Source organism: Sebastes umbrosus, chromosome 11 (genome assembly GCF_015220745.1).
Source record: "Sebastes umbrosus isolate fSebUmb1 chromosome 11, fSebUmb1.pri, whole genome shotgun sequence".
Taxonomy (NCBI): Eukaryota; Metazoa; Chordata; class Actinopteri; order Perciformes; family Sebastidae; genus Sebastes; species Sebastes umbrosus.
The window spans coordinates 19,934,861-19,947,398 of NC_051279.1; the positions used below are offsets into that span (position 1 = coordinate 19,934,861).

The following is a 12,538-nucleotide window of genomic DNA, read 5'->3' on the forward strand; positions in this document are numbered from 1 at the left end:
ACATTGAAAATGTATGTTGCATAGTGAAGCTTTGGAGAGTCTCTGACTGACTCACTTGGACAGACTCGAAACCATCCCAGTGTTGCCAACTTAGAAACTGTGTCACTACATTTGGCAGCCGCTTTTAGCAACTTGGTTTCAAAAAAGAAGCCAACAGCAACAAATCTGGTTACTTTTTTAGTCCTCTACGCTCCCTGTGGCTGTTGCTCCGTAAGAGAGAGCAGCATGTTTGGTTTACTGCACGGCAGTCAGACTGCAACTAACTGATTGCAAAGTGGCATGGTTTACTGTTGACATCTTACCAAGGGGCTACACTTGCAGTCTGGAAAAAACTAGGTTTGTTTTTACACATAAATCAATCAGGAGAATGCATTTTAAAGTGCACAAATTACACATTAGAGCCTCTCACTGGGTAACGTCTTTATATCTCGGGGTTTATTCCTCATGGAAAACTTTTCTGGGCCTGTGAATTCCTGACACAAATGACTCCCGAGACATTTTATGGAGATTTTTTTAACAAGCATTTAAGGTGTCTGAAACCCCTAGCAATAAACAGCACACTGTAAAATACTGCGTGAGTAGTGAGCGTTATAGGGGAATCTTTGTCAACTTATCTGACATTATAGCCCTACCAATGAAACATTCCAGTGACAGCTGTCGTTTACCTTAGGGAGGTCCACCATCTCACTGACGTAATCTCTCAGCTTTTTTTTTTTGAGGCGTAAATGCCGAAATCTGCAAAAACAGAAAGAAAAAAAAAGGTTTGACTGATTTCATTCATGTATTTCAAACATAATTGCATTTTAATTATGTTATTCCAAATGTTACATCATTAGGGTCTGTTGTCAACAAGTTAAAAATATGTAAAGATCTTGGGTACTTTACTTATTCACAACTTTATGATGCATTTGTCTCCCCCGTATTAAATTATGTTTCAGGGATACGGGGATTCAAGGATTGTAAAATAGCAGACTATACAGATCAGAGCTGCACGCTGTTTTTTAGGTGTTGCAAGTTTGCGCCTACTTTGACTGTTCAGGGTGATATGGGTAAGATTCCTGGTTCAATAATGCGGAAATATGAAATGATAAGACTGTGGAATCGTTTGCTTAATATGTCCGAATACAGGATCAATAAGAAGGTTTTTCTTTGGAGTAAATCACATAATGGGCTACAGAACGTCATGCTATTTTTGAGGAAGCTGAATTGCAATATATGTATAGTAATGATGTATCATGCAGCATGAACACAATTAGAAGAAAGTTAATTGCTAGATTTGAAGAAAAATGGTTGAAAGATATATTTTTAAAACCAAAATTACGAACATATATTCAAATCAAGCACAATTATGGCACTGAATCTTATGTTATAGCAAACTTATCAAGGAATCAAAGGTCTTTAGTTGCACAGTTAAGAACAGGAATCCTTCTTCTGGTCCTTGGAAGTCGGTAGATTTAAAAACATCCAGGAGGACAACAGGTTGTGCAAAGTATGCGCGTTAGTAGAAGTTGAAAATGAATCACATTTTCTTTTGTATTGTCTGCACTATGATGAGTTACGAACTTCTATTTGAAATGAAATGTGTTCAAAATCCAGAAATGTTTTGGTGCTCGGAGGATGACAAAATGGAACGGCTATTTCATTTTAATGCTTATAAGTTGGCTACTTTTGTTTCACGCGCTTGGAAAAAAATCTCAGGTTGATTTATTTGTTTAGTATAATTTGTCATTTATATTGCTACTCTGGTTTCTGCCTTTTGTCTTTTCTTTATTTTCTAAATAATGGTGTCTTGTAAGCCTGTTCGGGCTGGGCATATTATTTATGCATGACACAATAATAATCAAATCAATGTTACACTGAGACACAGAAAAAGGGAAACAGATCAAATTAATGTAATGTTCTAGTGCAAGAGCATTTATTTGTTTAAAAAAAAAAAAAGAAGCCAATTTGATATCACTGTTTGTAGAATTCAGGGTTTAAATGCTCCAATGAGGTGCACATCAATGGAGCATGGAGCGTCCTATTTTTGGACAATAGTCCTCCTGGCACAATACAGTGGAGGAATATGCTGACAACTGAGTATTCCATTACTCAACATGCAGGAGTCATGCTGTGTTTGTTAAATGGCTATAAAACAATGCTAGGAGGTTTTTGACATATAAAGGTGGAAAAGGGCTAAATTTAGCATCTGGCGTATCTGGGTTGGATGAAACCACCAAAAACGGAAATATGGAAAGCAATGTTGCAATTAAGCAGCCAGTCTCTGAAGACATTAGAGGTAAAAATTAGCAGTGTCATTGCGGTATGATGTCCTTCATCCCAAAGCATGGAGGTGCCTCACACTAGTACTTTCCACAGTGTATTTATTTATAGTGGCTCTGCCCGGCGTAAAGCAGGAAGTACAACCCCTCCACCCAGGCTAACACACACACACACACACACATACTCACACGCATAATCCTGTTGTCAGGATAATGAAGCACACAATCACACTTCTGGACTTCCTGTCTTGTGCAACCCACTTGTTCTTCAATATAATAACAAAAACAAACAACTCAAATGGAAAAATATGTGCAAAAAGAAAATGGTTCCTCATTTTTAATAGTTCCTGTGTTCTTTTTTCTTGCTGTGTCTCGGAAGAAGATGCACAAAAAGCTGTATTACATTATCAGGGTCTGAAATGCACTTTTTTCGTTTCCTGCCACTGTGGCAGTATTTTTGTCAGTCTGCCACTCAGAAATTGTATCTGCCACTTTTGAAATCTATGCGCTAAATCAAGGAATAACATTTTAGATCTGACGTCATTCAATGTTAAATATATTTTACATTAAAAAAGAAGATATGCATGGTAAAATCCAGTGTACGAATTACATCGTAGCTTCTGGGAGAGCCTTATTCTTCGGGGAAGGGAGGGTACTGTACTTTGATATTGTCGTCTATTGGTTAATAGCATAAAATCACACTTTTCAAATGATAATTTAAATATTTGCTTTGATAAAAAAAAATCTTGGCATTAGTAGTTTTAATTAAGTATTAGAAGCTGCTTAGAGTTAGTGTTAGGAAGTCACACAGGTCATAACTCCCTCTCTAATATGTATTTTATATTGCTGTGAAAACATCTCATTCAGACAACTGGATTTATTCAAGTCGCTTGCCAAAAATAAAATTTTACAAGATTATATCTGAACACATCATGATAATGTTAGAATTGACCTTTGCCCAATGATCAGTTTTACTGAGCAGAGCTTGAACGCACCATAATATAATGGCAATGGCCCCTCCGTTAACGTTAGTAGCCTCGTTATTTAGCCAAACAGGACTGTGCTGCCCACCGACTACTAACAGTTAACATTACTAACTCTCCTCCTGTTGATTTCAACACAGATTTGTTATTCACAGTGTCGCATTATCAGGGAAAAAGAGGAATCGATAAACACGGAGGCATGGAAGGCTAAGAAATCGGGACTAGGAACTAGGAACCTGTTCTAAAGGGGAGCTGATTCTCTATTCCCATCACTAGCGTTTTCCCTGTCTGTCAAAGTGGCGGATGGCCTGACGATTTTACCCACCACTGTCAACAATTGACCCGCATTTGGCGGGTGGCGGGTGCTAATTTCAGACCCTGCACATTATACTGTAAATAGTAAAAAATGAAACGAGGTCATTTAATTAGTTATTTGCCGCCCTGTCTAAGAGCTTTGTCTTGAAACCTGTGTAATAAAAGGCTGGACCCTTGTTCACACATGTCCTACCCACATAAAAGAGGCCAACAAATCTAATTAGTAATCTGAATTAGTCATTAAACTATGACTCTGTGGTTGCGCATGTTGTCACTAAGCTAATGACCCATAAAATACATGTGTAAGGCACACAGCCCAACACCCACGTACATCCCTCGCACAGACACACCCAGACATCCTGCCTGAAGCTATCATTTTGCCATACAGTAACTCACACTCTGATGGCTTCCAGAAGACATCTCTGGTGTCTCCGGTGCTCACCGCGGTTGCCCTTTGTCATGTTTGCGTGGTGCAGGAGCCAGCATTCTCTCAGCACATTAGCAGCAGCGTGGCGGATCTGGTGAAAGAGATAGAAACGTCAAAATTGACCGATCAAACCGTGGTGGTTGCAGGAGCACGAATGCGGTGATAAGATAAAGTAAATGCAAACTTGACTGATAAAGACAAACAACGCTTATCGTGTTTCTTAGACAGAACCTGGCTCATATCAATCATTTTAGCGCAGGAAGTAAAATATGAGTCATCCAAGGCAGCTGATTAAAGCCAGGTAGTTTTTCCTGTTGAACTATTTTGCTCTATATGATGCTGATTTCAGATTAAACTAGAACTATGAACATCTTCACAAAGATGCTCATACAGTATACAAGAATCTGAACAGGCCATGGGGATCACCTTTCGGCACCTTTCTCTTTGATTCTATTCATGTCTGTTTCTCTTCCTGCACAAATCACTGTAAGTGCCCCGTGATGATGTCACTATGGGCCTTGTTGTGAGGGTTATTAATAGAGGCTGTCAATTTCTGCATCCAGATGTCTTCCCTTGTTCCCATCAGTGTAAATTTGGACTGCTCAGAAGGATGCACTCAGGCGCACAAACACACACACACACGCAGACCAGAGCAACTACAAGCAAAGCATAAAGATGCACCGAGTGACAGGATGCAGCCACCGGGAGAGAGGAAATGGTTGTATCCTCCAAAGCAGTGCACCACTTGCAGTCATACACTGTTTACAGTTTGGTGTGCAGGCTGCAGCACTGCACACAAAGATTCAAGGAACTCTATCAATCATTACACATTTATGTATAGTCCTAAGACACTTTTCTGCTTTCATATTTCATCTTCCCATCAATAAGTAAACACTTGAATCCTGTCCAATCCTACAAGCAAAATCCTCTTCAAGCCCCCTCCACTTCCACACACACAAACAAACGCGTACGTAAGCTCGACCAGTTTCCTGCCCGTCGCTGCACCGTCCTGAATTGACACAAGTTTCTTTCCTGACAGATGATTTCCTCTGTTTGACGCCTTGAAAATGCTATAAAGAGGTTGGCATCTCCCTCCTCTTTTCCCACACAATCCTGTCTTCTGATGTCTCTCATTGAAGGACAAAAAATCATTCTAATAAGACTCGAAACCCAAAATATGCACGCGACACGGAAAGTAGTAGACGCTTCCATCCTGACTGCTTCATCCGCTTCGTCATTTCTTCTTATTTGTCCTGCTACACTGCAGTAGCCTCGGATGAAAGAGACGGCATGTTGACTGTTTACTAAATGTTTATGTAGGGAAGTTTATTTAATTATTAGATAAATATTATCACAAAAATAACAGCCACTATTATCAGGTTCTTTAGCTCCCGTTAGACTCTTGTTGCACCTGCTATGTTGGACATTTTAATTTAAATATGTATGTCTTTGTCAAAGTTGGTACGGCCTGGGATGTCATTAAGGTTTATTTTGTCACATGAGCTATACATAAGATGATTTTCTAGGTTAAGAATCAATCATCTGACCTATATTGAGCTGTTAATGTGTTCATATTTGTATGTAAAGACCCTTATTTTCATTAAACCTGCAGTAGGCAGAATGTTTTTGGCGTCATTGGGCAAAGATTCCATGATAACCTTTCAGCATATTGTAATCCAAGCGTTCTGAGAGATAACTAGACTTCTGCACCTCCTCATGGCTCTGTTTTCAGGCTTTAAAAAAATCCAGCCCGTGATGGGAGACTTTGGCCAATCACAGGTCATTTCAGAGAGAGAGCGTTCCTATTGGCTGTTCATTCAACGGAGGCAGCTGTCAATCAACTCGCGAACTCCGATCAAACGGTCAAACTCGAGAGCTCTGATAAAATATGAATCAATATTCTGTTACTGTAATGCCTATTTCTCGCCTCAAATGTAACGTACTGTTTTGCTGTAAAATGAGAAAGTTTGCATGGCTGCCGGGTCACAAACTTTCTCATTTTACAGCCAAACAGTACACTACAAGATGTTTCTGAAGACATTTGAGGTGTGAAATAGGCATTAATGTAACAGAATATTAATTCATATTTGATCAGCGCTGCCTAGTTTGACCGTTTGGGCAGAGTTCGTGAGTGATTGACAGATGCTCAGAGACGGCAGTCTCCAGCTCGGCTCTGATTGGTTGAGGCATGTGATTTTTTTCATATTACCCGTCTCATGCACTACTGTCAGGATATAGTGACCGTTTTATAAAAATAACTTTTTTTAATCATATTTGCTCCAATCTTGCCTACTGCTGCTTTAAATCCTCCACAGACAATTGTTGAATTCTGCTTTATGGTATGCTGGTTTTGGCGCATTCAATACAATTAACATTTTAGCATAACTGCTAAGCATTTACCAAAGCATACCAAAGTGTAATGGCACTGCAGAACAGACTTTTCAAATCCTTTTGCACAAGTTCCAGGGACTTTGACAACAATAAACACAGACGTGGTGTTCATGGTGATGGATTATACCTAACTTAAACAAGTTTCAGGTTTCTGCAAGCTGATTTTCATACAGAAATTAAAGGGAAACATTACAGCGCGTTTTGAAACAGAGTTAGCAGTAACGTAAAGTATGCATGATTTGTAGTAAATGGGCCAAAAAATGAAAAATACAATTTACTGGTATCGTCTTTGAAGCAACACTTGTCAGATGAAGCCTGCCAGAGGATAAGAAACAGCAAAATCGCAAGTGAGAATGGCCATGCATCCAAAAGTCATATTTCTGATGAAGAAACTGTTGCAAAGGATACATCACAAATCGGTGAGTTGCCATGTTCGTCCTATAGGCATATTACAGTGTTTTCATCAATGTAAACTATAAAATGTTAATATGCTGGATAACTTCACTTATTTTGCTCTTACCCTTTTAGTGATCTGGATGTCCAGCATGAAGAAGTGCACATGTTTCTCTCCTTTGTTCAACGCCAGCATCTTGGTAACGACTGCAACCAGCATGGCAGTGCAGGCTACACCCTAAAACCCAACACACAAACACATACACACACAGGGTTGGCATGGTTACTGATATATCTACCATCTTTCCCAATAATCATGTACCCGTTTGAGAATGATCCTGGATACTGTAGTGGCATCAACAAGGCAGAACTCAAGAGAAACGTTTGGGTCTTGTGTGTTTGGCTCCACCATTCCCCCTCAAGGGAACGCACTTCTTCAGAAAACTGAATGTTGATCTTCATACCTCATATGGTTCCATCCAATAAATCAAAGTTATATTTACACAGAGAGTTCAATCTGTGGCACCGCTATAGTGCTGCTTTCCTCTGAGAATAGCTGCACGCTATTGCTGGAGAGAACGATGGTGAGGTTTCAGATAGGCCACAGAGCGATTCACATCTACATAGTCACACAACATGATGTCACAGGAAACACAGATAAATCACTGCGCTGAGTTCACTTTCATCAAGGATAATGATAAAAGTCTTTACCTGTTTTTCCTCTTTTTCAGCTTGCATTAGAAAGAGAGAGAAAGAAGAAGAGAGCAAGATCAAGCATGAGCATAAAAAAAAGCAAACGATATATTTATGCTTCACTCCAACAGCCCCAAAATATCTATAATTACACCGTCTGTGAAACCCAGGAGGTACAAACTCTTTCCTTGGATCCATCTCCACACAGCGATGGGATGCAAACATTGTTGTCAACCCCTGAACACAGCTGCAAATTGAGTTATGTCTGGAGTCGAGCAGAAGTGCTGACCATAGAGGCGTTCAGCCATATTACAGGTGTGAGAGCCCCAGTGATTGGCTTCCCAAAACTGCCCTGATGGGAGAAGGAAATTTATTTATTTTTTCCAAATCACGGGCACAGGTTGGCACACCCTCCTGTTGTAGTGGTGCCAAAGGCAATAAACCACCTAAAAATGGATATGGTGGAAAGTTTTCCCTTATAAGGATGGAAGCTTATAAAAACAAGGCAGATGGGGAAAGAGAGAGAGAGAGGGGAAAGATTGTTTTCCACTCTGTCACAGAGGTGTCTGAACCAGACTCGCTGTGCCCACATCCAGAACCACGGCGGCGACTCTTATCTGACTGTACCAGAATTAAAGGCAGCAGAGGTGAGTCAGGGAACCGTAGTCTGTTGCCTATTCAAGCACACAGCCACTCCTCACTCTCAGTTACTTCACTGTAACTCTTTGTGTTTTATCTCAAGTATCATTTCCCCATTCCTTCAGCCCTCCGTCTCTATCTCAGACCCTCCCTTCCGCCTTTTCAGTCTTCACCTTGCCACTCCTTTGCATGACCATAAAATCACAATATTAGGATCGTTCGAGATGAACTGCGCCTCGCCTGAAAGGTAGACGAGATCAGGCGGCTGCAGCAGGGGGGCAGTGACAAAAAGCTGCGGTTGAGTCGGACAGTTTCCAGCCGTATCCAGCAGGCTTCAAAGAATTTACAGGATGTCACAGGAATAGTTACATCCTGTTAGATCCGATCTGTAGGCTACGTTCGGATTTATTTATACTTTATTTGTAAATATATGTGTAAATGTGTATGTATCTGGCATTGGATTCTATCCTTTATTATTTTTATGTCTGTCTTGAAAAGCACATTATAATGAGCACTCGTTTTGATAAGTGCTATATAAATAACCCTCATTATTATTATTATTATTATTATTATTATTATTATTATCAACCACACAACATACGGTATGTTTGTTAACAGATGAAACCTTCATATTACAGAATTACAGTCTTCAGAACAAATCAGAAGATAACATATTGGGGAGGAATGGAACATAGAGAGACTCAAATGGGATGGAAGACGAGTAGTAGCAGAATATGAAGAAACTGAATAAAAGTGAAAGTACGGGAGAAATGCACCTGTGCAGAAACCACAACAAAACAAAATGAGAAAAGCGGCAACAGAACGTCTTGTTTTTGTGGCTTATGCAGAGAAATGGGAGGTGGTTTCCTTAGGAGCACATACAGAAGTAAAACAAAGATAAGACTTTCTTTGTGTTTATCGAACCGAGCATTAGATGTATTTTGTGTGAAAACCACCAACCAGTCATTTTCTGATAAGAAGCCAAAGAGGCCAAAGCAAGCACTTGAAATGAAATGCCTCAACAAGTGTTTATATATAAATTCCTTCAATATGCACACAGTTGCATGGAATTTCTTTAGCACTAAATAGTTTTTAAAACCTTTGTATTTGATAATGGGCATGAATAAGCCCAACAAGCAATCCAACCTAGTTACCATGACTCCCGTGAAGAGACAAACCGCCTTGCCACAGCAGAATTACAGACTTAAATATCACAGAAAGTTAGGATTTTCTACAAAACATGATGTTTGTTGTCTAAACTAAGAACCAGTCAGCTCTTTGATCAGGCGACAGCCAGGCGTTTCCCATAATGCCCTGGGTCTTGCAGTCAGTGAAGAGCAACTGCGGCTCTAAAAACTGCGGCCGCCTTGATCCCGTGAGGTTATCGTTGCCTATCGTGTGCTTGACGTCAGAGCAAGTCGGGATCAATTCAGACACAAATCTAACCGGGGATTCTGCGCAGGCCTGGCTCATCTCGAACGAGCCTATTATCATGCTGTAATTTCAAAAAATTCACTGTGAGAGGTTCGTTATGCTCTCATTTGCTCGTAACATTTGAACTGGCTGTGGTGCTTTCTATAATTTCTCTCTGGGATACTTTAACTTGTTTCTTTTATTTTTATTCTATATGATGAGATAAGCAACAAGCAAAATTTACTGTGCCGTATTTCACAATTTCTGTGCAAGACATGACGAAAGAGAAAAAGTCAGTGAGCGCAGCAAAACAATGACATCACGCTACATGCTGATGTTTTATGTGGACTTCAGCAGCGCCCCACTGCATGCTGACAGTTTCTCTCCCTAATTCTTTTTCGTGTGAGTGCCTGGTACCACCGAGGTCCTGCAGAAGCACCAGTCATTCATTTACAGCTGTGATCTAAATCCCACACACACAGGGGAATGAAGGCATTCAGGTCTGTCAGCACCACTAGGGTGTGCAGCTGGGCAAAAAGGGTCGTATATAAGATATAGTGCAGAATAGGCTGGGATAGAACACAAAAGGCCTAACTGAACCTAACTGAACTGACCCGATGTAAAATGGGAAAAACTGAATAGGAAAATGGGAAAAGAGTTGCTGCAATGGAACATAACAGAAACAGAAGGGAATGAAACAAACCAGAGGGGACGATATGGAACATTACGAAACAGAAAAGAGCAGATCAATATGGAACAAAAGGCAATAAAATAGAACAAATCAGAACATAACATATTGAGGAGGAACGGAACATAGAGAGCCTCAGATGGGATAGAAGACGAGTAGTAGCAGAATATGAAGAAACTGAATAAAAGTGAAAGTACGGGAGAAATGCACCTGTGCAGAAACCACAACAAATGAGGTGAAAATGAGAAAGAGTGGCAACAGAACATCTTGTTTTTGTGGCTTATGCAGAGAAATGGGAGGTGGTTTGCTTAGAAACACATACAGAAGTAAAACAACATCTTTGTGTTTATCGAACTGAGCATTAGATGTCTTTTGTGTTAAAACCACCAACCAGTCATTCTCTGATAAGAAGCCAAAGAGGGCAAAGCAAGCACTTGAAATGAAATGCCTTAACAAGTGTTTATATATACTTCAATATGTACACAGTTGCATGGAATTTATTTAGCACAAAATAGTTTTTAAAACCTTTATATTTCATAACGGGCATGAAACAAGCAACCCAACCTAGTTACCATGACTCCCGTGAAGAGACACACCGCCTTGCCACAGCTTGTGGAGGGGGCCACATCCCCATAGCCCACTGTGAGGAAGGTGATGGCTATGAGCCACATGGCCGTGTCCATGCGGCCTATCCCTGCAGCCGTGTCCATGCGGCCTGTCCCTGCGTCCGTGTCAATGCGGCCTGTCCCTGCGGCCGTGTCCATGTGGCCTGTCGTTGCTTGGGGCTGTCTGCAGGAGGGAGAAAGTAGCAGTGAGACTGTGTCCTAACAAAACATGTTAAATGTATTCTTATGGACTTCAGTTATGCGCAAAGTCCCAGCCACATTCATAACATAGCGTAGCCATAATTAACTTTTACATAAGCCCAACCATGTTAAATCTAAACATTCATAACCATTTCCAACTTTTGTAAACAAAACCATGTTTTACTTAAACACAACTATTTTTAATGAGATGCCATTATATTTTTAGGGTCTATTTCCTTGGTAGTTTCCTTGAAATGATTATGTAATTCAGTGGGTTTTATCGAGAAAATAGAGACAAAATTGTTTAAGTTTAGTTAGTGGTGTTGAGTTTATAAAAAATTGTGGATTTCCAGATGTATTACTGTGAAAGGACTGCTCTATACAAACCAAATTAAGTAGTCATCCAGACTATTACTGATTTATTAAACTGATATAGAAACCTTATTCTCCATATATAGGAGTGGGTGAGACGGTTACAATCTTCTATCGAGGTATGTAATCTTATATTACAATAGCAATACTGTATATGTCTTGATAAAGTAAGTTTTCTGAAAGCTTTCAGTAATGGACAAAATAACCAGTTGGGAATGGTAAATAACAAATCAAGGTACCTCATTACCTCATTGTTGAATGCCTGCCTACAGACAAATTAAAATGTTTGCATGTTCAGCTAACTACTGTGTTGAAACCTGCAGTGGGCAGAATGTTTTTGGCATCATTGGGCAAAAAAATCCATAATAACGTTTCAGCATATTGTAATTCAAGTGCTCTGAGAGAAAACTAGACTTGTGCACCTCCTCATGACTCTGTTTTCAGGCTTTAAAAAATCTAGCCCGTGACAGGAGACTTTGGCCAATCACAGGTCATTTCAGAGAGAGAGCGTTACTATTGGTTGTGCTCCAGCTGGTGGGCGGTGCTTGGTATTTCTTCAACTGAACTCAACATGGCTGCCGGGCCACAAACTTTCTCATTTTACAGCTAAACAGTACACTACAATATGTTTCTGAAAACATTTGAGGACAGAAATAGGCATTAGAGTAACAGAATATTGATTCATATTTGATCATCGCTGCCTAGTTTGACCGTTTGATCGAATACGCGAGTGATTGACAGCTGCTCAGAGACGGCAAGGCTCCAGCTCGGCTCTGATTGGTTGTTTTCCTCCGGTCTGTGAAATCTTGCAGATGCCATTAGGAGCACCGGAGGACACAGAGGCACACAATTTTTTTCAGATTACCTGTCTCATGCACTACTGTCAGAATATAATTACCGTTTTATAAAAATATCTTTTTTAATCATATTTGCTCCATTTCTACTGAATTGGAATAAAGTAACTGGAAGTGTACTAACTGATTAATTCCTGTTCCCAACTAACTTTGTAATTAGTACCAAATGACCATCCTTTCCAGGAGCCTTTTTATGATTGTATTTATCTTTATGTCTTAGATACAGCATTGAATGGAACATTTCCTTAGCACAATGAGTCTTCTGAGTTTGATAAAGGTGTGGTGTGTTAATCAAACTGTGTT

At 40.0% G+C, this 12,538-nt stretch overlaps 1 protein-coding gene across 1 annotated transcript in view; it reads right to left on the reverse strand.

Moving 5' to 3' along the window:
- The window catches only part of kcnn4 (potassium intermediate/small conductance calcium-activated channel, subfamily N, member 4), a 28,667-nt gene that overhangs the window by 1,463 nt on the left and 14,666 nt on the right, over nt 1-12,538 (reverse strand). The window contains exons 4-7 of the mRNA XM_037785780.1: nt 10,776-10,992; nt 6,898-7,008; nt 3,956-4,077; nt 666-735 (exon numbers count right to left, since the gene is read on the reverse strand). Coding sequence (XP_037641708.1) covers nt 666-735; nt 3,956-4,077; nt 6,898-7,008; nt 10,776-10,992 — 520 coding nt within the window. The remainder of the gene's footprint in view (nt 1-665; nt 736-3,955; nt 4,078-6,897; nt 7,009-10,775; nt 10,993-12,538) is intronic.